This window comes from Gavia stellata, chromosome 24 (genome assembly GCF_030936135.1).
Source record: "Gavia stellata isolate bGavSte3 chromosome 24, bGavSte3.hap2, whole genome shotgun sequence".
Lineage (NCBI taxonomy): Eukaryota > Metazoa > Chordata > Aves > Gaviiformes > Gaviidae > Gavia > Gavia stellata.
The window spans coordinates 1,783,007-1,808,822 of NC_082617.1; the positions used below are offsets into that span (position 1 = coordinate 1,783,007).

Genomic DNA, 25,816 nt, shown 5'->3' on the forward strand with positions numbered 1-25,816 from the left:
TTTGCCCAGCATGGTACTGAGACTCATTGGTCTGCCGGTCCCCGAACCACCCATCAAGTCTCTGGTTTTGTGCAACGGATTTATTTATTATGTGCTTTTATTCCCTTAGTAAGTCGCTCTTGAAAGTCCCTCTTTGACCTGCCTTATTTTGACTTGATCCCTCACTCACCAGGGTTGCTGCTTTCTTCCTTTTCCCTGTTCAGACAGGACTCACAGCCTGTTCCTCTCTGAAGGATGCCTGTTTACTTCCAACTGTTGTGTTCAGTCTCCTGCGTAATTACACTGGCATTCTTCTCCTAGAACAGGTTTCCATCACGCCATTTACCTGAATCTTTCATGTGAGGTCTTCAAGCTATTCACCCTGTCTGAATTCACCCTTTTAGTTGCTCCTTTTGCTTCAGCCAGATGCTCCATTTCTGTGTACTTTTCAATTACTCAGTACTAGGGTGGGTATTTTGAGTTGCTGCTTCTCCTAGAAATCTCTGGCTATATCTACATGACAGGTGGCTTTTCTAGAGTTACCTCTTGAACCTGTGCAAATCTTTGGATTAAATCGAGCATTACTTCTCTGCCTCAGTTTTCCAGCCAGCTGGCATGCCTGAATAGCCCAACCTTGGCTTTGCACTGATTTATCCTGTCTGCACAGAGGGGACCCAAGTCCCTTGTTACCCCTGTTTTCTGTGCTGGCACCTCTCTGAGCTGCTCTTGAGCTCTGAGAGACCTGTCAGGGTCCTGTCAGGTGCCCGATATCAAAGCCAGCCCCAACAGCAGGTTCCCCCTTTTTAAGCACGGGAGAGCAGCTCAGGAGGATGCTGGAGTATTTATTGATCTAATTAACACACCTACTGCATTTAAGACCGCTCTTCCAAGGAAGTGTTATTTTCCTTATGTGCAGTGGAGTTCCCTTTGCTGCAACTTGCGCTCGTTGCCTCTTCGCTGCGTGTCTCGGAGAAGCGCCCGGCTCTCTCCGCTCCGTAACCCCGAGCTGGCAGCAGGCTGCGGTTGGACACCCCCCGCCCCCAGTTCGCCTCCCCTTCCCCAAACGAAGCAAACCCCTCTCCCTCAGCCTCTCCTCGCCCCCCCGAGCCTCTCCGCTCGGCCCCGCCGCGGGTGCTGGGTGGGCTCGCAGCCCCCCCGGGGCCGAGCAGAGGGGATCCCCCCGCGCTCCCACCGCCGCAGCCCGGGAGGCAGCCGGGGATGCCCGGGGGGTCCCCGGCGTGGGGAGTCCCGTGTCCCCCCGCCCACCGAGCGCCTCCCCGGGCGGGGCCGGCCGCGCTATAAGGGGCGGTGGCGGCGGGGCCGGGCGCGCTATGGGGAGCGGGTGGGGCGGCGCGGCGCTGCTGGCGGCGGGGCCGGGGCTCGGGGCGCTCCTCTTCCTCCTCCTCCTCTTCCTCGTCCTGCTGCTGCTGGGCTGCTCCCGGCCGCTGGCGCTGCGGCGCGGCCCCGGGCAGGTGGGCTACCTGCCGGCCCCGGGGCTGAGCCCGGGGCAAGCTGCCCGCCGCGCCCGCCGCCCCGGTGCCCTGCCGCCGCCCTACCCCAACGGCTGGTACCGCCTGCTCGACTCCGCGCAGCTGCCCCGCGGCGCCGTCCGCAGCCTCGCCCTGCTCGGTGAGTGCCGGCCGCCGCCTCCCCCCCGGGCTCCCCCGACCCCCGCCCGGGCAACGGGGGCGACGAGGCTCGGGATCCTGGCCAGTGAGCAGCGCATCCCTGCCCGGGCATCCCTACCAGGGCATCCCTGCTCGGGCATCCCTACTCAGGCACCCCTACCAGGGCATCCCTGCCCGGGCATTCCTACCAGGGCATCCCTACTCAGGCATCCCTACAAGGGCATCCCTGCCCAGGCATCCCTACAAGGGCATCCCTGCCCAGGCATCCCTACAAGGGCATCCCTGCTCAGGCATCCCTACCAGGGCATCCCTGCCAGGATGCTGGGGCATCCCTACCAGGGCATCCCTGCTCAGGCATCCCCGCTTGGGAATGGGGCATCCCTGCCTAGGTATTTCTGCTGGGGCACTAAGGCATCCAGGCCAGCGCCCATGCTGGGGCACTGGCACATCGCAGCCGGCATCCCCACAGTGGCACCAGGACATCCCTGCTCAGACATCCTCACCGGGGCACCAGGACATCCCTGCCTGGGCATCTCTGCCGGGGCACCAGGGCAGGTACTAGGCCATCCCTGCCTGGGCACACCACTGGGGCACAGGGACATCCCTGCCTGGGCATCCCCACTGAGGCGCTGGGACATCCTCACAGGGATACCCTCACCAGGGCACTGGAGCATCCCAGCCAGCACCTATGGTGGGGGACTGCGGTGTCCCTGCCCCGGCTCCTTGCCAGCGTGCAGGGCATCCCTGCCAGGGCATCCCTGCCTGAGGTCTGTGCTGTGGCACTGGGACAGCTCTGCCCAGGCATCCCTTTCAGGGCACCCCAGCCTGCACCCACATAGGGGCACCAAGGGTGTCACAGCCTGGGCTTTTGCATGGGTGTTGCCCTGCTGGGGCACATCATGGCACAGGCTTCTTGAGAGTGTGCAGGGCACCCCTGTCTGGGCTCCTTGCTGGGACACCGGAGCATCTCGCCTCCTGGGCTCTCCTCCCAGGCATCACTGCCTGCAGCTCCCCATGTCCTGGTGAGATCAGAATGGGGCCTCACAGCCACATCCAGTGGGGTGCTGTGCTTGTCCAGGGTCCTTGCGCCTTGAAGATGTTTTTGGATTTGTGCTGGTGCCTTCGTCATCTGAAGGGATGTTTCTGCATTGAAATCCCTCAGATTCAGTGGTGGTGGGGTTTCTATTTTCAAGAGCCATCCTCTCCTGTGAAGCTGTTTGGGCTTAGGTTTTTTTTGTATAATGGGACCGACATAATTCAATGTACATGTCCTAGAGAGCCCCCACCAGCCTATCTGTTATGACTCGGTTTTCTGCCCGAAGACTGGTTCCTGGCACCCAGTCCTCTGGGTCTGGCTGAAATGTGCGGGCAAAATCACTTCTAGTGCTAGAGTGACAGTAGTGTACGGGTGCCAGGAAGGTCAGTAAACAAGACAGTTAAACAACCTGTAGCCTCCAGGTTTGTGGGTGTCTAATTCGCTTTGGACTCTGAGCATAGCCTGGAAATGCAGCTCTGCTCCAGAGGCAGCGAGCCAGAGGAGATCAAAGAATAAAAATCTATTGACTCAGTCCCTGCAACACTCATCCTCTGGGATGGGACACCTTCCAAAACATGGCACTGAGCATGCAGGAAAGCCTCATTCACCCTGAGATTGTGGAAGTGGGGTGAGAGCTGCTCCGGTCTGCGGGGCATGGTGCAGCACTACTGTCCGGGTACTTGCTGCAGGGAAGCTGCTCAGACCCTGTGAGGCTCCTGCGCCGGAAAGCCCCAGAGGGGATCCTCTGAGCCACGTGCCCAGAACTGCAGTGGCCTTGGGGCTTTCTATGTTCCATGTGCTATTCTTGCTACAATTGCCGTTTGATTTCCATAAAAGAAATAGGCTCTAATAGGAAAACATCAGTATGTGGCTGCTAATGCTCTATAGATATTCACCTGCAATGCAATTTTTCAGTATGCCCAGAACCTCAGGTCAGGTAGAGGCAGGTTAGAGAGAGAAGAAAATGCTGATGCTTCAGAATGAACCTCTGTTACCTGGGGCAAGGGGAAGGACCTGCACCTTGGGTGCCTCTACTCCCCTGTGCCTGCTGCCAGCAGGTGTGTGAGAGCCCTCCAGAAAGACTCCAGGGACAACAGAGCCAGGCGTCCTGGGTAAAGGACAGACCTCCAGGCACTGGAGTACAACAACTAATTTCTGCCAGACATCAGAAATAATCCTTCCTAGGCTCAAAGGCTGGGAAAGTTTTCAGGGTTTCCTTTTCTTTGCCCAGACCACAAAACTTCAGTCAAGGAAAGTGGTTTTGGGTGGGATAGCTCACACTGTGTCACTTGTCATCAGTGTGGCTGTCTGGGAAAATACAGACAGAACCTGGCTCCCAAAGTTTAGTTTGGTCTTATCTCACTAGTTGAGCTTTAAGTTACAGCAACCGCTATAATGATCAGATTTCATAAGCTGATGAAATCTGAATACTTACATGCATAACGTGAAGCACAGTATGGAAGAGGGGACCTGGTCTTTAACTCAGTAGCCACGTCTGTATGAACAGCCCCCAAGTGCTTCTGAGCGCCCAGACCAGCTCTGTCCCCTTCCAACCAAGACATGACTTGAGGCGATGCTGGAGCAGGTCTGGCTTTGCTTTCAGGCCAGGTCACCGATGAGCAGCCCCTCTCCTCTGAGCTGCTGGCAGGGATGTGGGTGCTGGCAGGGCTGCAGTGCCGCAGCACCCTCGGAGCAGCTCTGTGCCGGGCCAGGAAAGCACCTGGCACCTATTCAGTCCCTCCAGAAAGAGCATTTGTTTCGATAATGCTGTGACATGCCATCCAGCTGCGGTTGCCTTGCACAGCTGGGCGGAGCAGTGCCGTGAACAGACCTACGGCTCTAGCCCAAGAACTGTCTGTCTCTCCATTTTAATAGTTCCTTGCTCAGCAAACGCGGTGCTACCCTGGGGGTGGGGAGGAAGAGGGCAATCCCAGAACTGAGCAGGGACAGATCCCAGCAGGACAAACCTCACCTTGCTTCAGGGACCACAAGGAATCAGGCCCAGTGACCGAGAAAAGCAAGTCTGAGCGCTGGGGCAATACAGCCCCAGCCACTCCAGCACCGACTCTCCTTCACTCACCGCGCAGAGCACACCAGAGCCAGGGGCTTCCCTCCGCTTCACCAGAAAACTCCCTTTTGCCGAGGAGGTGTCAGCGCTCCGGCTCGCAGCACCCATCCGTCTCTGCCTGAGGAAGGGGTTCTTTGCTGATTTGCAGCATGGACGGCTCTTGTTGTTCAAGAGCAAACAGATGAAAGGCTTCTCTTTCCAGCTACCATTACCAGAGATTCCTGAAATGTATGAGCTCGTGCACTTTCCTCTACACCTCTGAGGCAAAGGGACGGGAACAGGGTTCTTTAAATGCAGCTATTGCTCTGCTCCCTGTGGATCCCTCCCTCAGCAGGGGAAACACCCTAAACCTTTAAATACCTCTGTGAAGGCACCTTTTATCCTGCAGCTGAAACAGGCTCTGAGAGCTCAAAAACCAGGGCTGAGGGTCAAAGCCATGAGGGTTTAGAGACGACCAAGAGAAATTACGCTCCCTCTGCCTGGAGCAAGGCCATGCCCTTCAGCACGGACGTTTCTACGCTACAGCAGCCCGTTGGGACTCCGGGCAGCTGCCCGGCTTTGCAGGGTGCCAACGTGCTGCGGTGAAACCCGGGGTGCGACGGGCCTTGGCACAACCGCGCACTGCTCTGGGATGTCTAAAACCCGGGCAGCGAGCTGACGGCCACCACACCCTGGGCATTTGCCGCAGCAGCTGCCATCCCGATCTTGCGTGGCCCTTTTTGCAGTCAGCAAATGCCTCCTGCCTGCACCCTGCCAGGTCTCTCCTGCCCCGGCTCTGGCAGCTGCCTGGTGCCATCTCGTGGTTAAATAACTTCTCCAGAGCAACCCTATTTCAGTCCTGCCACTGCTAGTCCACTAGAAAGGAAAGAAACCCTCCAATATTAATTTTTAGCACAGTATTTCTGCATGTCTTCGCACAGGCGGATGCCTGCAACTTTGGGTAAAAGTCGGTCAGTGCTGTCTGTTCAGAAGGGGCTGAGCAATGTGTGTCGTGTCTTACCTGACCCTCCTCATGTAGGGATGTTGTTTCTATAACTTCATAATCTCTTATTTTGGCAGGAGAACAGCTCGCTGCGTTTCGCACCCAGGATGGCCAAGCCTATGTGGTCGACGCTTACTGCCCTCACCTCGGGGCTAACCTCGCCGCTGGCGGGCGTATCGTGGGCAATTGCATCGAATGCCCGTTTCACGGCTGGCAGTTTCGAGGAGAAGACGGAAAATGCACCCGTATCCCATATGCTGAAAAAGGTGAACATCCCCCAAACCCGCAGAAAGCATCTGCAGAAATGGTAGTGCATTGTGTATCCTCATTAAAAGCTGCTTCATTAAGAAAAAATGCTCTTTATAATAACTCACTCTCCATCCTGCTCCCCTATTTCATGCAGCACCCTACTTTTCCTCCTGGGTTGTCCGTGTTGGGGCACAATATTCCAATGCCCTTTCCTAAGTTAGATGATACCTGCGAATTTAGTCCAGTTAAATAACCACCCTACTTGATTTTGATAGTCCTACAACTCCTGTATTCAGCAAGCAGGGTATAAAAGAAGATTTTTAATTGGAAGTCATTCATTAAATGGAATTCATCCATTGCATCCACAGGGATGGATCCTGAGGAGCTATTGGGTTTTGGGAATGATTCTGTACTCTGTAGCGATAGCTTATACCATGTCAGTGCTTAAGTCTGTTGCATCAGCATGACAGAATAGTCTCTCAATGGCAATTTTTTTCTCCTTTTAAGGCTTGAAGAGAACTTTTGGTTGGAATCCAGGAAAGCTCTTCGCATACACCTACCACCTAGATGCCTTTTGCGTTGACTGTGTAGGAAGAGTATCTTACTTCAAGTTCACATGTAACAATTACTTGATCTGGCTGCACTTAGTTTAAATCACCAATTCTAGATGTGGCTGAAACCAGCAGACAGACTTACCTTGAGTTTTGCTTTGGCTTGCACTGCTTAGTTATCTTCCTGAGAAGTTCAGCCTTCTCTGATTGGGACCGACTGGGATAGCAATGAAAACATTGATTAGCAGCAAAAGTCAGTCTTTCTACTGAATGGACTCTTTTTCCCAAAGTGAAAGAAACATTCCGTCTATATGGGATGAGATAAACATTTTATAGATCTGTTACAAAATTCAACCACACATGGGTTACTCTAGGCTTGCTTTATTATCAACTCAGAGTTGGGCCATCACCTCAGTGAGTGGCACTTGTTAGACAAAAATACACACCTTTTATACCCAGTAACAAACACTACGTAAAGCTCAAAGTCTTTGGTATATTCCCACGTATTTCAGTTCTTATTTTTTCTTCATTTATCAAAAAGTCCATCACGATCCCCTGTCTCAGCAACTTCTTGCTTGTCTGGTTCCAATTCCTTTTTTCTAATTTCAGGGTCGTTCCAGGGATCATCTTTCTTCATTTAGCAACTTGACCTTTTACAATTCTGAGAAAGGACTTTGTGATGTTATCTTCATAGGTCTACTTGGTTAAGCAATTTTCTACATTTTAATTTTATGACCTTAAAAATATCCTTCTCCAGGTTAATCAATTATCTATTGTTAGTTTCTGATTTCTACTGATTAGCTCGACTGAGTTTTAAGTCAGCCATGGTTAGGGCTATACAGAGGAGCAGGCCATGGATATAATGTTCATGGCCTGTGAACAGCTTCGTGGTTGTTTCGCTAACTTCTCACAATTCTGTTTTCAATGTCTTCTTCTTTAAAAATCTATTACAATACTATTGCTTAAGATTTTTCATTTTATTTTACAGATCTCAAACAGCAATTCTTTTTTGTGTGTGTGTCTTATTTTCAGGAAAAAGATTAATACTGTATTTTTTTCCCATACATACTTAGTCAGGAGCTGCATTCAAATGAAAATTTGGTTCCAAGTAATGGGCAAAGATATGTTTCATCACAAAATGAGAGTGAATTCTGGATATACTAAAACGCTTGCCAAGATGCATTGTTTCATCTGAAATGGCTGTATTCAGGGTCATTGTTATCTGTAGCTACTAAAAGAATGAAACTGCGGACAGCTGCCCTGCTCCCATACAGCCCAAATGGGTCAGGTTGATTTAAACAGATTTCAAAGCCATCTGTGCTCATGCAGGTCACTTTGATGGAGAGGGATTTTGGAGAGCTCGGATGGGCAGCTCCTCTGGCACTGGGCTTGCAGGGGACTGACAGCCAAGCAGAGCCACAGAGCCCAACGTGGTGCTTGATGAAGCTGGTGAGAGGTCTGGACCACAAGTCTGATGAGGAGCAGCTGAGGGAGCTGGGGTTGTTCAGTCTGGAGAAGAGGAGGCTGAGGGGAGACCTCATCGCTCTCTACAACTACCTGAAAGGGGGTTGTGGTGAGGTGGGTGTTGGTCTCTTCTCCCAAGTAACAAGCGATAAGATAAGAGGAAATGGCCGCAAATTGCGCCAAGGGAGGTTTAGATTGGATATTAGGAAAAATTTCTTCACCGAAAGGGTTGTCAGGCATTGGAACAGGCTGCCCAGGGAGGTGGTGGAGTCACCATCCCTGGATGAGGCACTTAGGGACATGTTTTAGTGGTGGACTTGTCAGTGCTAGGTTAATGGCTGGACTCGATGATCTTAAAGGTCCCTTCCAACCTAAATGATTCTATGATCCTATGTCTGCGTGGGGGCAGATGAAGACCTCTGTAAAATTTAATGAGATGCATCCCACCCAAAGCACCAGATTTTTCCAATTGCAGTGATGGTCTCCTCCTGCCCCCTCAATATCAATTTATTGACTAAAAGGGAGACATAATTTCTCCTATTATTTCACCTCCCACATGACTGTACAGGGCTGAATAATAAGGAAGCACTATTCTCTGTGCTTGTTTGCAAATTAGGAAAAAAAGTAATGAAGGCAAAAGCCTTCCAATCCAGTAGAAGTCACATTTTCTGACAATTGGGTAAATATAAACACCAAAATTCATTTCACTGGAAGGAGTGCACATATATTCTTAAAGCAACACATGATACTGCAGTATTTTAACAGAGAATGACTTGAGCTCGAGAAGTAGAGGTGGCTTTTACTCTCTGCACATCTGTAACAAAAAGCATCTCCTTTTAGCTCATTGAAACTTGAGGATGGTCCATTGATGCAGCAGATGTTTACCTATTCGAACAATTTTAAGAGTAGTGAAAGTGCTTCTGCCTTAAAAAACATATGCAAAACACCCAACTGAAATAAAACTGATTTAAGCAAACTCTCTTCTGTGAACTTCAGAAGCTGTTGTCCTTCTTCAGCAGCCTGAAAGCTGGAAAAGTGTCACCAGAGAGTCTGTGCCACATGAATATCTCCCATAAAGACGATCTCTGAGCCATGGTTCAGGACGAGGTGACTCTTAGCGTCAGCGTCAGCCTTGGAGATGTCACTTTTAACCAATTGCTTTCTGTCCTCTGCAGTGCCAGATTTTGCAAGAGTCCGGACCTGGCCGTCCTGCGAGGTGAACGGGATGCTGCTGGTCTGGTACCACTGCGAAGGCTCGGTCCGACGTGGGCAGTGCCCGAGCAGCGGGAGATCACCACCAATGAGTGGGTGTTCCGCGGGCAGACAGAGCACTTGGTTGACGCGCACATCCAGGTAGGGAGCCCAGTCCCCCCGTGGGGCAGGTCCACACCTGGGTCCTCTCCTATAGTGCAGTTCAGGGACATCTCCTCCCAGTTAACCCATTCAGGGACATCTCCTCCCAACTAACCAGGCCCTGCCTGCGCCCAGTGTCATCGCTGCTGCTGGCAGAGCTCAGACCTAGAAATACATCCCTGCGCCGTATACCGAGAGTACGGCATATGTTCCCCAAACACGGATTGTGGGCTTCTTGAGTAGAGAGCAGATGTTCTGGGTACTTAAAAAGGAATCTGTTAATTTGCTTTGACTTATAACTGATGCAATTTAAAAAAAGATTCTCTAAGAATTGCTGCACTAAGTGTCAGGAGGCTTTTCAACTCATCGATCACTGAAATGGAAACACGCGGTTATTTTGCTCTTAATCTTTATAGTCACCATCACACACTGACAAATGTGCCACGGAGAACAAAATGGCTGCTGCCTCCATCGCCTCTCAGCGGAAAGGAGTCCAGAAAAGGGGAAACATCTGGTGGCACTGAACAGAAGGGATCGCAGCCGTGGTCCGTGGAGGGAGCTGGGGGCAGCCGCAGGTGGAGGCTCCTCCAGGAGAGCAATGGGAGGCAGCAGCAGTTTTGAAAATGGGCAATCCCTTGGGATTTTGGACCTTGGGAGATTTTTATATACTTGTCACTGAGCAGAACACTTCTATGTGTAAAAATCAGTGACAAAAATGACCCTTAATCTAAAGTACACTTCTCTCCAAAGGCAGTGCCTGCCTGCTGACTAAATCACGCCGAAGGTGAGTGGGTTAGAAAGAACTGAAGAATTATTAGAAGAAATTAAGAAGGTGCATGAGACACAGGAGATGCGGCTCTGGGAGTGGGCAGAGAAGTTGTGAGAAGCGGGGAGAATTTGGGAGATTGACAAAATAGTAGTATTTATTTCATGTATGCTTTTCAGTGAAAACCACTGTACATAGGTCTATACCGGGGCCAGCCTGTGCTACTTGCCAAGCTGGTGGAAAGCTGGTAATAAAGCTGAGTAATAAAGCAGTTAAAACTCCTGAAAAAGTGACATATTGTGGGCAGGCTTTAAAGATTCAAAAGGGTTTAAAAATTCAAAAGGGTTTAAAGATTCAAAAGTATGTGAAAACTAGTCTAGGAGGACAAACGCAAAAATGCTTCATTCCTTAGAACTATTGCAGGGCCAAAGGAAGGACTTATTTGGAGTCCCAGCTTGTGCAGCTGCAGAAGTTAACATGCGTAGACTTCTTGGAGCTTAAAATGAAGTCTGAATTTTCTGAGCTTCATGTTTAAATTATTTCTATACACTAGTTAAGAATTAGTCCTAAGTCAGTCTGTGCTAAGGCCCCTTCCTCCACACACTCGGTAGCCTTTTGCTGTGACATTGTGACATGTACCTGCGAACATCTCTGCTGTGCTCGGGGTGACACACCCTGGGCTGTACTGCAGTGCTATTGCAATATTGCTGTGAAGTATAGGCAGCTCGCACCCAATGCAGCTCTCACCGATGGTAAATTGTCCCCCAATGGCAGGAAATCCCTGAGAACGCGGCCGACACGGCTCACCTGGCATTTCTCCACGGACCGGCTATTCTGGGTGGATCCGATCTGAGATACACAAGGTCCAAGCTGTGGGATTTTATGAAGCACATCTGGAAGGTAAGACCCTAGCTCCCCTCTTAGCTGTGAGAGGGTCAAAGTCTTTCAAACCAGGTCCCTTTTATGCTGCAAAGTGTCAGTCCCACCTCACCCCCTCTGCCGCATCCCCCCACCTTCATGTCCAGTCTCTTTTCCATGTCTGTGAGGGTTTTAGCTGCACTCCCTCGTCTGTGCTCATCTCTAGATGGTCTTCACAGCCAGCTCTTGTCAGCATCTCGCTGCTACCTCCCCTCAGCCTATAGTCCCGTCTCCCCATCTCTTGGACTGAGCCGACACTTCTCCACCCGTCCAGGCGGAGTGGTGGCCGGAGCCGGAGCCCAACAAGCATTGCTCCCGGCTGCTGGTTCAACACACCGCGACTGCCTTCGGGAAGCACGTCTCCTTGATGGATTTGACAGTTTCAGTCAGGCAGGTATGTCCCGCGCCGGTGACCGCCAGTACCCCGAGCTGAAGGGCTTTGTCACCCAAAAGGCTAAGTGAGTCCTGGCCCATCCTGCCCAGTGTAGCCTTTCCTACCAAGTGCATCAGACACACGGGCCAAAAACTACACACTGGCATTGGGGCTGCTCCACAGCTGGGCAGCATGGAGGAAAGGGAGAGTTTGCAAGGACTGCTGTGCCCACAAAACAACTGAAAAAAATAAATAGCTAGTACCTAAGCAAAGACAGGCGGAAATCCCAAGGGACCTTCACACCACAGTGTCACAGTGCTTTACAGAACAGAAGTGTGGACCTTTTCAGTCCATGGCAAACATGCCTGGGAAAGGTGTAGAGAGCACTCAATATACAGTGAGAAACGTTTTAAGGATGTTGATCTGTGTGATCCAAAAAACTCAGGGTTTTTCAGACAGCTTTCTGGAAAGCACAAAGATTCATCAGTTTACAAACATTTACACAAAAGAAATAAATTCATACTATTGTCAAGAGCTCCTTCTGCAATTAAAAGTTCACTCATTTTCTTATTTTCTTCCTTTCTCATATTTTTGGGTTTTGTTTTGGAAACTGTTACTAACCACACTTCTCTTTCCTCTGTCCACTTCCAAAAAGTAAGAAACGGTGTGTCTTGTAGCCCAAGAGCAGCCCTGAATGAGATAATAAAACAGTTGACACAAATTGATGAAGAATTAAAGGAAAATAGAAATAATGCCACTAAACATGAATCAATGGGAACTAGATGTTCTCACTTTCATTTCTGGTTGTGCGGTTTCTTTTTTTTGATGGAATGCTAAGCTTGCCTGATAAAACCAGTAACTTTGTTCTAGTACATTTTTTAAGGCATTTGACCTGTTCCCATATTACAAATTCAGAAGAATAGGAAAACAAGTCATGATTCAAAATTTTGATAAGGGGTAGATCTTGGCGTGATTAGCAAATTATCACAAAGCGGATGTTGATTGTACCTCTGTTCAATTCTTTGAGCTGTGCTATTTAGCACTGATATCAATGAACAGGAGAAAAAAGACATTAAAACAACCTTACAAAGAGTTTGTACCCAACCAACCATTAAAGGAGTAGTAAATAAAGTAGCCAAAAAAACCCCAGCAATATCTGCACTGCTTCAAAGAACGAAGTGTATGACCATGAATTTGTATGTCTGGATGCACGTCAAAGAGCAGAGAACAAGTGCTTTGTGTCATACAAGATAAAAGGCTGAACCTGATTTCAGCTAAAACCTAATGTGACTGCTGTAGCTGCAAAGGAGAAAGGCCGAGCAGGAGTAGGGATGTTGTATTACCTCCATATTGTATTGCAATCGCTGCTACTGAGATTGGAGCCCAGGACTGGTGTCAACAATCCAACAAGGCTGTTGATGACCTGAAGGTAATTCAACGATGAACAAGATCAAGTGAAAATTTGGAAGCATTTCCTAGACGATTAGATTTTAAACTTTTTGGGACCAGTAGAGCCCTGTAAACCCTCATGAATTCCCATGGGCCCACAGTGGAGCCACCCAGCCCTGACACATCTGTGAATGTTCCAGGCCAACACGGGCTCCATGGCTCTGCTGGCCTTCCTGGGGAGCGTTAATCGTTGGCAAGCAGTCAGTGACTCATGGCCCTGAGCCGTAGCTTGACTTTCTGCCTATTACCTGATGAAAGACAGAGTGAAGGGGAACGTGAGCACAGCCTAGGAGATATCTCAGAGGTGTCTCAGGCTGTGGGAGTTGCTGTACCAGAGGGCTGGACCGCCGGGGACTGTTCCCTGAGGGTGCTCTGTTGCTCTGCAGGTGGGGCCAGGGCTGGTTTTCCTGATCTTTGAACACGCTTTCCTGGGCCATGGGATCATCCTGCAGACGGTGACTCCCCCGGAGCCTCTCCTGCAGAATGTTGTCCACAAAATCTACTACCAGAAGAACGTGCCGGCCATAATCCCCAAGTTCATCCTGAGAGCAGAGTGCATACAGGTAAGACCTCTGAAGAAGAGCAGCCAGAGGTGGTCCCCAGGAGCTTGGTGGCTAAGAGGTGCGAGAAGGAAGAGCAGTTGCCCATGTGGGCTCAGGTATATGTGGGAGCAAAGCACTTGTTGGCAAGATCCGTCCAGTGCTTGGTATGACCTTTCAGTTTTCGTAGCCCAAAGAGCTAAACTGGAGGTTTAGTAAAGAGCAGTGGCTCATCTGTTGAGGATGGCAGAGAGGTGCTATCCCTCTCCTGTGCATGGGGAACCGGGGCACAAGGATTAGGCAACCTCTCCCAAACTGCAGGAAGTCTTTGAGAGAACTAATAACCGCATCCAGATTTCCAGCATCCCAGGTCAGTGATTTTTTAAGATCATCCTCTCTCCTTCAGTGAGAACTGAAATCCTCCTGCTGTTAAATTCCCATGAGACTGGGCAACTCCTGACAGAGCTTTTCCAGGTCCTTACCACAGGGATTCATGGAAGTGCTGAAAGGTCCCTGTGGAGGTCTGCAGTCCAATATCCCAGCTGGGGCAAGACTTGCCAAATTCAGGTCAGGCATGGCCTTGAAGGCCTCCTCCTTTGGAGAATGCCCCCGTCTCTCCAGCTCCCTGGGTGTCCTGTTCCATTATTGCTCTACCCACATTGTTAATTTTTATTTTTAGTGATGTCCATTTTGAATGTCTCAACCTGCAATCTGTAGCTGTTACACCTTGTTACACCAGTTGGCACTACCAAGAAAAATCTGACTCCATCATCCCTGTAACTCCCTTCAAGCAGTCAGAAGAGTTTATGTTATTCCCTTCTGTCAGGGGTTAAAGCTAGGAAACTGTTTGGTCTGACCAGAGAGAGTTTCACTGGCACTACAGTAAAAACTGCCAGAAGATGATTTTCAGATGCCAAAACCCTACCCCAAATCAAACTTAGCTGCGCTAACTCGTATTGTATAAATGTTGGCTTAACAGTTTGCATTCTTACTAATATGAATGAGCAGCACTCAAGTCTGCAGATACCTCTTCCCAGAGGAAAACTCCGTAAAACTTACTGCATGTGTGTCTGAGCAGAGTTTAAGATGCAGAGGCTTAATTTATAAAGCCCTTGTTGGCTGGAGCTATGTAGTGAATCAAAAATCTCAGGTGAAACAGCTCCTACCTACACAACATCCATTTCTTTTTCAGTATCTCCTATGACAAAGGCAGTCTAAGATGAAAGTGGCTTCTTGTTTGGGAGCTACAATGGGCTAAACATCTCCTAACTGCAGACAGATCTGTAGTCGTACAAGTTCTAAGTAGTATGAGCAGTCCCACACCAGCCATTTGGGAGAAATGCTGAAAAATAAACCTAGTGTGCAGGTAGCATGCACAAAATTGCTGGTTCACCTTCCCCACCTGAGTGAGACCATCCTTTTCCCCCCAGTTTGAGCGTGATATAACCATCTGGAATAACAAACAATATCTGTCCAAGCCGCTGCTGGTCAGAGAGGACTCCAGCATCCAGAAGCACCGGCACTGGTACGCCCAGTTCTACAGCGAGAAGAGCACAAGGCTCCCGGCGCAGAAGGAGGGCCTGGACTGGTGAGGACCTCGCTGTCCTCTGCAGAAGGTGGCCAGAGGCTCTCAGGTGTCTCCTTCCCACCCTGGCTGGCAGGCAGCGGTGCTGGGCAGGCAAGATCAAAGTAACACATACTGGCACAGGGAGCAGTGCCTGAGCCCTGGAGATCCTCTTTTACCTTCTGAGTTCAGGGCATCAAAGATCAAAGGGTGTAACACACTTGCTCTTGTACCTGTGCTGCAACGTATAAGCTAAGCATGAACTTAAGATTGCCGGAACTGTCTTTGAGGTGCCCTTGTCTCTCGCTGCTGCTATTATTTCGAATAGTTATATGAAAAGCTTTTCATGTGGCCTTTTATTGCCTGAAGTGTCCTTTGCCAGCCAGGCCTGCTGTTGCTTCTGCACCATCACTTTGGCTGGGACAGGCTTCAGCTCTCCAGGGGAGCCTTGGCCGATGTCTGCATGGCATCAGAGGTGTGATTGCAAAGCCCACAGACATATGCCGTCTTCCTTCTCTCTGGCAGCAGGCACAGCAGCATGGGTTTTAGCTGCCCACCGTGCCCTTACCATGCCTGTGGGCTTCCTTGAGCCTGCTGAGCTCTTGCATGAGTTAATTCCTCATGGAGCACCTCTCTGGGAAGCAGAGGGACTATCCTGGTGATCAAATCACTTAGACTGACAACAGCTCTGCAGGTCAAGGATGTGAATAAGATCCTGCTTCAGCAGCCCCTGGATTCCAGCAATACCTTGGGTACACAGTTGGCGGTAAAAATTTGTGTCTCATGGTGAGACCATAGGTATCACTGTCACTGTGATCAGAAATGAAGCTAACACGTTGAGACTAGGCTGCAAATCTGACAAAAGCTGGTCTAGATTCTCCTGTGCTTTGTGCCTACATGCTTTATATTAACAGGCCAAATTCTGCCTTGCTGTATACCCTGGAGAAACCTGTAATCTCCATAGGCAGAGCCTGGTTGTACAGTTAGCAGGACTCTGGGAGTTACTGTATGCCAAGAGCCAGCAAGAGCAAATGCTCAAATCCGGGAGCTTTCCAAGGTGGCTGGCAACTGCTGCACTCGTGCGCTGTGTGCTTGCCTGTGCCTTCTGAATTCTGCACTTTGCTGAGGCTTCTGGTTCCTCCTTCACTGTTAACCCAGAGCAGGACTGGGAGCAGGGACATGCCATCGCAGCCCTCTGCCAGTGCAGAGTCCATCACCCACCCTGGCAGCATCCCAGATCGCGGTGTGCAGCTGTGCTTTCACTATTCTCATCTGGCTATTGCGCTGTCAATATTTCACTATTAAATTTTTTTAAAAACTGATGTCACGTTCATGGTTTGTTGGTCTTCACTGTTTTGCGGGGTGTCCTTGCACAGGGGAAGCGATTCTGCAGCCCGCCCGTGCTGTCCTGCTTCAGGAGCCACAGGGCATCTCCAGCAAGGAATGTAAGGAGACAGCAAGGAGCCTGGACATGGAGCATTGCCCGGCCCAACAGCCTGAGCCTCTCAGGGACCTGAGATCACCAATATGTCTTAGTGGCCCTGACCAGCCTCACCTGGGGTGTTCATCCACTCCCTGCCCATGGCCCGGGAGCCCCATTTCAGCTCAGCTCTGGAGTTTCAGTCCCTGCCCCTGGAGGTCTCCAGTTCAGCTGCAGATGTGCCCATGCCTGGCTGATCTGAACTCCGACCACAGACCGACTTCCCAGCTTGACCTCCAGCCTGTCCCTTCATTGTGGACCTGCCCAGCGATTGCTGGGCTGTGTCTGACCCTGGCTATCCTCACCAGATCTCAACCCGCAGTTGCAGATTGACTTCCCAGCTTGACCTTAGACCTGCCTCATAACCATGAGCTTGCCTGATGATCTGGACTCTTGGTTGAGCCCAGCCTTGACCTCTGGGCCTGACCTGTCCATCCCGCACAGGGGCAGTGGGATCCCCCGCAGCTCTCAGCACCCCATTCCTTAGGGAGCAGCCACCCTCGCAGTGACGGGTGATGGAGAGACAGCAAGAGGCAGAAATTGCAACTACCGGGACAGAGACATTACAGTACATAGAGTGGGTCAAGATGTGTTGTCCACCCACACGTCAAAGGGGGCACATGGCCACCACACACACCCATCACACACACCCACACCCACAAGGAGAGGCTTCACCTGCACAGCACACGTCTGGTCTGTTGTGCCACACACCTGGGCTGTTGCTCCCCACTCCTCACTGTGCTCCCACAGACAGGATCTCAGGATGAACAAAACTCCAAGGAAGGCAAATTGTTGAAGAGCAGATTAGAGACGTTGCATTAGCTTTGCTAGATTGATCAGTCCTTCTGAAATTAGAGGAAACTATGGGATACCTCCAGCAGAACCTGAATTCTGAGCTACCATTTCCTTTATTACTAAGGCTAAAGCAATTGTGTCCTGTTAGGGCAGAAATTAGAGAATTGGGAAATAAGACAGGATTAGCTTAAGCCTCTTATGCTTCCATTTGCAATCTTATTTACCCTTCCAAATGGGTCTGGGAAAATGTACAATTTAGTGCTGGGAGACACTGGCATGCCAAGGAGCACTGTCCTCCAGTTTTCTGTGCCTTTTGGTGATACATTATCCACTTTATATATTTAGATTTCCAAACAAATCCTAACACCTATCTGATTAGGAAGTGAGGGCATCTAATCTTACTGTTTACTGAAATCACTTTTACATCAAATCTACTGCAAAGCTACGGCCATTCTTACTATTACATTCAGACAGTTGTATTTATTATTGTGGCTTATCTTCACACTTGACTACTAGCCAAGAGAGTTTATCCACCTGCCAGAGCTATCGTCATTCCATGTCTTTGGGATTTGTTTTCTCCCAACTAAAAAAATCACTACAAATTTCCTAATTCTCAAGCAGTTATTTTTTACTTGCCTTTTTTTTTTTTAGGCGGGTGAGGGGTAAGGTTAGAAAACCCCATAGGATATCAAAATAGGTCAAAGAAAAGGATACATGAAGGGTTACGGACAATGTACCTTGGGTTTTCCAGTGGTAGGCTTGGTTTCCTTCTCCTTTGAACCGTCGTCTATGTACTTGTTCCACCTGGGATAATCCCCAAGTTGTTTCTGGTTTGTTTGGAGGTGGCTCTTGGAGCTCCAAACAGCATCAGCAAGGCTGTGTTCCTGCATGCAGGACTGCCCGTGATCCCCATGCACCAGTGCATCCTTGTGACCCTGTCAGACACTTTGATGCAGGTCAACTGATATAGCCTTCAAGCAAAGATTTCTGTGCCCTTTAATATTTTGCCTCTCATTATAAACAGCTGCCAAGGGCCCTGTCTTGCAGAAACGAGTGAGCCTGCTCGGTGCCTGCTGAATGCCCGAATGCCTCTCTTCCGGGGTGAAAGCAAGTTCGCAGATGGACCTGCCGATACAAGTGAAAGTCTCTGACCTCGCTGGGTGGAAACATGGTACATGGGAGTTAAGATTCTCTTGCCCAGTATCAGCTTGCACTGCTTTAGCAGCATAAAAGCCAGCTGATCTGAGTCTGTCCTGGTGGTGGGAATACAAATGCTGCATTACAAGACACCCAACAACCCCTCCAGCTGGCCAAGCAGACCTGGATCACTTTCTGCTACATGTAAGTGCCTCACTGGTGAGAGAGGAGCAGGTTCACTGCACTGGCAACCAAGCATGAGACAGAACATGCTCTAGAAAATGCTTTGGGGAGCTCTGAATGCACAAGGGATGCAGGGAGAAGCCCACTGTAGAGTTTTACGGCTGATGAGGTCCAGCAAAGAGACTGCTGCTAAGATTTAGGTTACTTCAGCGGATGTTTCCCCTCTTCACAACAAGACACTCGGCGCTGGGTGACATCCCATTCATGTGCTTGAAGAAAAGAAAAACCCGGACACTTTTTTTTTTTTCCTAAAGGTTGTTTTATTGTAAAACCATAAATACAACACTGACATGAAAATCCTCAAGCAACGGATGCTTTCTTACAGTTACAGTTTGTCTTCTGCCTTGGCATCAACTCTGAAAAGAATGTTGCAGAAACATGTCTCTAAGATATCTCCAAATAACCGAGCTCTGGCCTGGAGCGCTCAGCTCGTTTGGAAGCTAAGTGGAACTATTCCTCCTCTCTTGTGGAATATTTCCATTCAGACAGCAACAGACTTGTAAAAACAGCAACATTTAAACACCTTGATTTTTTTTTTTCTTTAATAATCCTTTTCATTTGACGTCAGTCTAAGTTTCAAACAGCACTGAATTTATTTAGCTGTAAAAAAACAAAACAAAACAAAACAAAATCCTAAAAAGAAAAAAAATCAGAAGAACTTGAGTTGGCCTCAAGTGTTCATATATCACAATGAAAATCAGCAACTCAACCCCGTGCAATATTGCTCTCTATTGAGTCATTCGATCCACACCAACAATACATGAGACTTCAAACAGGTTTTGTTTTGTTTATTAACACAGCAAGTGTGACATTAGATAACCTTTTAAATACAGTACATGGTACAGTGCGGGGCCAGATGCCCGCACTTTTCCCCATTATGAAGACAAAGCCAGCGGTGGCGGTTTATAAAAATATTGTGTTGCTACAAAAGTATAAATTAATGCTACCGGTATTAAGAAATATTAAACACATAAAACTTATAAGGATTAAGAAAAATATTCATTAATACCTGTAGAAAACTCTGGCCTAAAAAAGATATTTTTTGTATATTTTTTGTATATTTTTTTGTATTTTTTAAGATGACATGAGATTCTTGCACTCGCAGGTAGAGACACACGCAGGTGCATCTGTGGTATTGCCTAGAACATCTGCATCTACAGAAAGGAAGGAAATGCACACAAGTTACTGAGGGGAGGGAGGGTGAGGAAGGAAAGGAGAACATTAATTGTTTGCTTGATGAAACAACAAGAATTCAGCTCCCAACAGGAGGTTTCAAAAAATGAACATACGAACGAGGAACAGCTTCTCTTTTCAGACTGGCTGCAAACAAAGGATTTCCTGATGGTTTGGTTTGTCAGCATGACACTTTCTAGCTACGGCGTGGGCCAGAATCCTCATGTCTGGATGATGTGTGTTCCTCCTACACTTACAGCCTTGGCTAGTCACCTGTCACAAATGTTTCAGTTCATTCGTTATCAGTTTTCCTTTTAAATAATTAAAAAAAATAAAATTGAAGTCCCAGCAAGTTTAAAGGGACAGTGGAAAACAGCTCCTAAGACTGTTGCTCCTTCCAGAATACATGCCTCCTTCCTTGAGTGGAAAGGTCCTTCTCCATAGATAGCAAGACAAAAAAAAAATCCCTCCTCCCACCCCCCAGCCCACTGGAAAAAAAAACCAAACCATCCTATCCACACACATGGCAGAGACCGCCACAAGAACCCCCAGAAGACTGAAAACACGCATTCAAGGCGGATGAGGCTGGAAGTGTCTTTTTAAGGAACTTTGGTTGTAAAAAGCAAGGGTTTGACATGCCTACACTCATCAACTCAGCTGTAAAATATTCTTATCGTTAAGGCTGCGCTGCTCACCCGGGTACCAAGACATGCTGACCACTGCCAGTGACACTAGAATGATGGGAAGGAAGAAAATTCTTTCTGTCAGTGGTTGATGTTGTGCATCAATGAGCCATTTATGTGACTCATTTCAGAAGCTATTCTAAAAAAATTCAAACTCAGCTGCCTACAGATCATTAAACCCTAAAGGGTCTACTGGATACACCGTTTTCTAATGTGAGCAAAACTCTTCTGTCAAGTTATAAAACAAAGGACTCTAACAGGAGTAGTAAAAAACCCAGTTAACCAGCCAAACAAAAAACAAAATTAAACAGAAATCCACCAAACATTCAATATATAAAATTAAATTTCAGGGCAATACACTCTCATTGGTTTACCATTTCTGGCCTAGCATAAGCAAACTATCCCACAGTACTACTGAGGCATTCAACTTGGAGCTGTGATTGGGTTTACCTCTCCGTATTTTCATTATTGTTTTGTTCAGTGACATTTCCAGAGGCCCCAGGAAGATGATAACCCGTGGCATGGGGACAGGTCCCATGCACATAAAAAGGGAGTTCTTATTGCTACGGGGCAACATCTTAGAAGTATGTGACGCAGGACCTTGAGTCTCAGCCAGTATTTCTGGGCATTCCCAACGGATCCCATGGATTCAAGATCATGGTGTAGCACAGAAAATGCACAGCAGAAGCAGCAGAACATTTAATACTCTCCCCCACCCTAATTCTTTCACCTTGGCAGTATAAAGGTTGACAAGACATTTGCTCCTCACTGGTGTTTTCTCCTCTGCCCCTTCTGCCGGTCAGCTACCTCCCTCCTTTACGAAACCTGCTTCATGTACCTACTGGAGTGCTGGTGCTGGCAAGGGTTTGGTGCCGGTGGCGAGTAGGAGAGCGCGGAGGAAGATGCTCTGCGAACCCTCCTGGACCTATTGGGCAGGACGGAACTCAACACACGCCGGCAATGATTTCCCACCTCTACATCCAGTCTCTTTTCTCTCGGCAAGGTCCAAAGCAGCTTTGTGCCTTATGGAGTGTGCTCCACGTAGCTGTACAGCCTTGTTTTAAATGACAGGGCTCAAAAAACATTCCCATAACAGACTTCTCCCAGATGGATGGATTTCTCCTCCCTGAAAAGGTTTCCCAGAATCTGCCTTTAGTGTCTTTTTGTTCATTTTCATTCCATTACTCCTAATTATTCCATAGGGAACAACTTGTCCCCTCCCACGTGTGCTCCCTCTGAATGCTCACAGGAGCTCCTCTCCACCTCCTGTAGAGAGATGCAATTAGAGATCTGAGTCCTTCCTCAGCGCTAAGCAGCACTCCCAGCCTTTGAATAACTTTTTGGCTGCTCTTTTACTGTCTTTTGATTTATCAGTAACTTGGTGCAGTCTAGAAACGCACACAGCATTCTCCGAGCAGCACAATGTCTCAAGTCACCCTGCTCCTGTGTAACACTACATCCTGGCTTGCCTACTGTGGGATACAGAAGGTGGAAATGGTCCCTCAGACTGGGTAAGGCTGAGTGGACTCATCCACTGACATGAACATATGTGGTAATTACTTCTCACACTAAAACTTCCGTGTTATTGCAAGCAGTTGGAGAAAAACAAACCAACCAACCTGAGACATCTCACTGAATACTGTATTAACTCGGACACCACAATTTAGAGCTCAAGCAACTTTCAGAAGTGTCCCCCCTCTATTTTCGGTCATTCCCGAGCTTTCAGAGTATCTGCCACAACTTCATTTGCAAAATTCACGTAAGGGTCATGACTCCCTGAGCAGCTTCTGGACGTATTCTCTGATCAGCAGGGGAGAACACCCAGCAAGCGCAGTTAAACCAGTGCAGGTGGTTCATGTGGATGCTTAAACCAATTTATCTCAAAGTTAAACTGATTTAACCAGCAATTAACAGACAACTGAATTAGACAAAACCTGAGCTCACAGTCGGCTTTCACAGAAAGTTTTCCAGATTGCACGAGTTCGAATACAACCAAATCAGTTTTCTAAGAACAGACATACAGCTTTGACAAAAAGAAAAGTTTACTTGCCTCTGAAACCGACCCAGGCGCAAGACACCGAGCCCATCTTGCAAGCCAGAACACAACTATTGTCTACTGGTAGAGACATGGGGAAGAAAGACTGACATAGGAGACAAATCTGGGCTCCATGGTCTCCACTGACCCGCTGGCTGCCATACTCACACAGGAACAACCTTCTGTTTTTAAGAGCTCTGTCTTTGCATCCCACTTTCTCAGTTTTCTAGTAACAAGGATCTTCAGACAGGACTGGAAGGCCCTTCATTTTTACAGTTTATCTTCTGTTGGTGCTTGCTCCCCACAAGAAGATCACAACCCCTCCCAAAGCAAACTGTGAAGTCAGAAAGAGAAGTCTGCAAGGTCAGGCACAGAGTAAGCAGCAAAAACAAATGAATGCCTGGAGGACACACACACCATTTTTGTATCCCAATACATTTCTCAAGTGTGAGTAAAGAAAACAAATGAGCAGAAGACAAATTCCCAACATGACCTACCAGAGGATGATCCCAGTTCTGAGGACTTCTCCTCCCAGCTCAAAGGGACCAGAGCCTCATGACAGCTCTGGCCAGACTAAAAGACCCTCTCCCCCCTGGTCTCCCACCACAGGATGGGCAGTGCTCCTTACAGCACAAGTGCTGCACCATACCACTGAGCCTATCCTAGTAACCTGGCAAATTAAGAGCTTCCAAAATTCAGACCGTGGTACAGTATCTATTCTCCCTAGAATGCAAATCCAAGTCTTGAAGAGGGAAAGCAAATAGGAGCAAAAGCTTGGCATTTAGGGTGAATACGTGTGCTCCAGATGTTCTTCTCTCCTTTTAATGAAGCGTAAGTACATGAGACAAAAGTCAGCCTGTGAACAGATGCAGTATTAATAGCTCCTCTGAGCTGAACACCCTGTAACCACCTTCAAGACTCATGAAAAGCTGCGGCTTCTTCCACTGACTCGCTGGAGAAGGGGGCTGGCCAACCAGCTCCTCTTCTCACTGACTTTCCAGATCGCTCCGTTTTAGGGCCTTAGGTTTTATTTTGCTTTTTCAGCTGCTAAGTTGAGTTTTTAAGTCTTTGGGAGAATCTCATCTACCAGACAACACTGCATGTTTACCTAACATCCATCATTAGTGCAACTATAACCAAAGTTGTCTTGGAGAGGACAGTTACTCGGATGGGGGAAGAGGGCCAGTCAATCCCTCTCTTCAGTCGTCACAGCAAGAAAGCTCCAGATTTGATGCCAAAACCACACTGTAAAAAGGGGAAGGGGAGATGGGCTTGGAGTTAACGGTGGCTGTGGCCTTTCTGTTTGCATGACTTGGCTGTGTAGCCATGGTCCAGCTCACTGCTGTGCACAGCCTGGCATCAAATGGTTGCACAAATGACTGTAATTTTACCTCATTCTCAACTCCAGGACTTTAAACCTGTGCTAACCCTCCTTTGTCCACCTCCCCACCCTTAATGCCTTGCAGACAGACAACACAACGAGCCCAAGTTGGCAAATCCTATAGAAGTTACCAGCCTGTCCCTTAGGAAAGGAGTGTTAGGGTTTGGAGCTTTCTTTTCAAAGGAATGCAAGGGTTTTGCACATGTGCCTGAGCATCAAAGAGCCTATAAGTGGCTCTCAGGGTCTCAGGCGAACCAAGCAAAAAGGTGTAATGCGCCATTAGGAGAAAGAACTGCAAATCCTGTCCCCAGTTCTGCCCATCAGCTGAGCTGCACTGTACACACTCCGCAGCCTCAAAAGCTAATCTTGCTTTGGATTCATCCTCCAGCCAAGTTTTCTTGCTGAAGGATACCTTGTGCTTTTCAGTGGGAACAGCAGCACAGCACAAATGCTTTGTAATCAGCACACATCTCACTTGGGGCTTTTGTTTGTAGTTTTGAGACTTAGTTATTGTTTGTTACAGGTTTCTCCTGCACTGCAAGTGCAAACAGATGTGTTACCACAGGCCCAACTGGTGGCTGGGCAGACAGGATTTGCATGGGAGAAAATAAAACCAGCAAGAAGAAAAGTTGGCCCTACAACCACCACCTCCATTTGCAAAAGCCACTGCCAGAGAAATAAGATGTCCGAGTGCCTCTGCCTTGGCAGCTCGTCTTCAAATGCTGCTACCCCTGCAGCTGTCAGTGAGGTTGCAGACTGTGTCTTTTAAGATATCCGTATGCAAAACTCGTATTTAGGAGACTAGTTTTGCCCTGATGCCAGTAGCAGTACTGAGAGGTCAACCCAAACGCTAAACTCCAGCTCATAGTAGGTCCGGTTTCTAGGCTGAAAGGGGTAAGACAGCTGGGTGCAAAGAGCTGTCCTCTGTGCCCTTGTCCTAGGGAAGGTCTCTAGCATGCACTGTTCCCCTGTCTGAGCCCCACGGCAATGAAGCTGCCAGTTAGTGCCTGTCAGGTTCAAGGCATCTGCAAACAAAGCCTGAGAGACTGGGTTTGCCATTTCTCATGTTTTGGGACTTGCAACTGCTATTACAACTAGAGGTGAGCAGGTGGGATCTTGGTTTAACATCCATTCAACAGCAGCACTTCAAAGAGGGCCCCCAGTCCCACCACTGCATTGTCAGCAACCAGAAAACACCCCTGCGCTGTTGAAGGGCTTCAGCCCCAGCCTGCCTGCTCAGAGCTGAGCGAGTCCATCCTCCCGAACCCCCGATGCTGCTTTGCTGCCACTGGTACCGCAGCTCCAGAACACACTACTGGAAGCAGGAGAGACTACTCCAAAAATAAGAATTTGCTTCAATTTGCCTCCAGGATACAAGTCCCAGCGACGAAAAATTAACAGTTTGGCACCAGAAGTTGGGAATTCTCCAAGAGGCACCAAACCTGACAGCCTGCAGAGATCCTGTCCAGCAGCCCATGAACTGTGCCTACAGGCACTGGACACAGCAGAGCACCGGCCTTGGTGGACAGCAGAGTGACTGAGATGTTTTTGCCTTATGATGATCTCTAATTGCATTTGGGGTGAGCCAGTAAGTGTGAATGTTTAAGGGCCTGTGGCCTTCCTAGCCAGAACGATTCAGCAACATAACAAGTAGTGTAATGCACTGTAGGTATTAAAGACATTCGTGCTACTAAAGGAAACCATTCCAAATAAAATGGGAAGATAGTCTTTGCACTCAGTCAGGAGCACGTACATTCAGAAGGATCTTTGAGCCCATGCACTTGTCTAAGCTTTTTGTCAAACTGGGGTTTGAAGGACTGATGATCTTTGTTCCCCTGAAAAATCATACACCTTGGTTTGTCCGTGGCCTTGTGAAGGTTATTTTGAGTGTGTGTACTGAGAAGGTTTACAAAAAGTTTAGGTACAAGGGTTCTCAATGGCAGCTGGCAGACCCTGGCAAGTTTGCTAGT

At 48.6% G+C, this 25,816-nt stretch overlaps 1 protein-coding gene across 1 annotated transcript; it reads left to right on the forward strand.

Annotated features, from left to right (window-relative positions):
* Positions 1 to 1,394: 1,394 nt before the first annotated feature.
* On the forward strand, positions 1,395 to 14,947 carry LOC104264726 (cholesterol 7-desaturase nvd-like; the record flags this gene model as incomplete). Its single annotated transcript, XM_059829027.1, is given in 8 exon segments — positions 1,395 to 1,608; positions 5,771 to 5,959; positions 9,133 to 9,210; positions 9,213 to 9,310; positions 10,851 to 10,976; positions 11,269 to 11,388; positions 13,203 to 13,379; positions 14,786 to 14,947. Coding segments are annotated over 8 exon segments (1,164 nt in total), but the record flags the coding sequence as incomplete, so codon positions are not given.
* Positions 14,948 to 25,816: the final 10,869 nt, after the last annotated feature.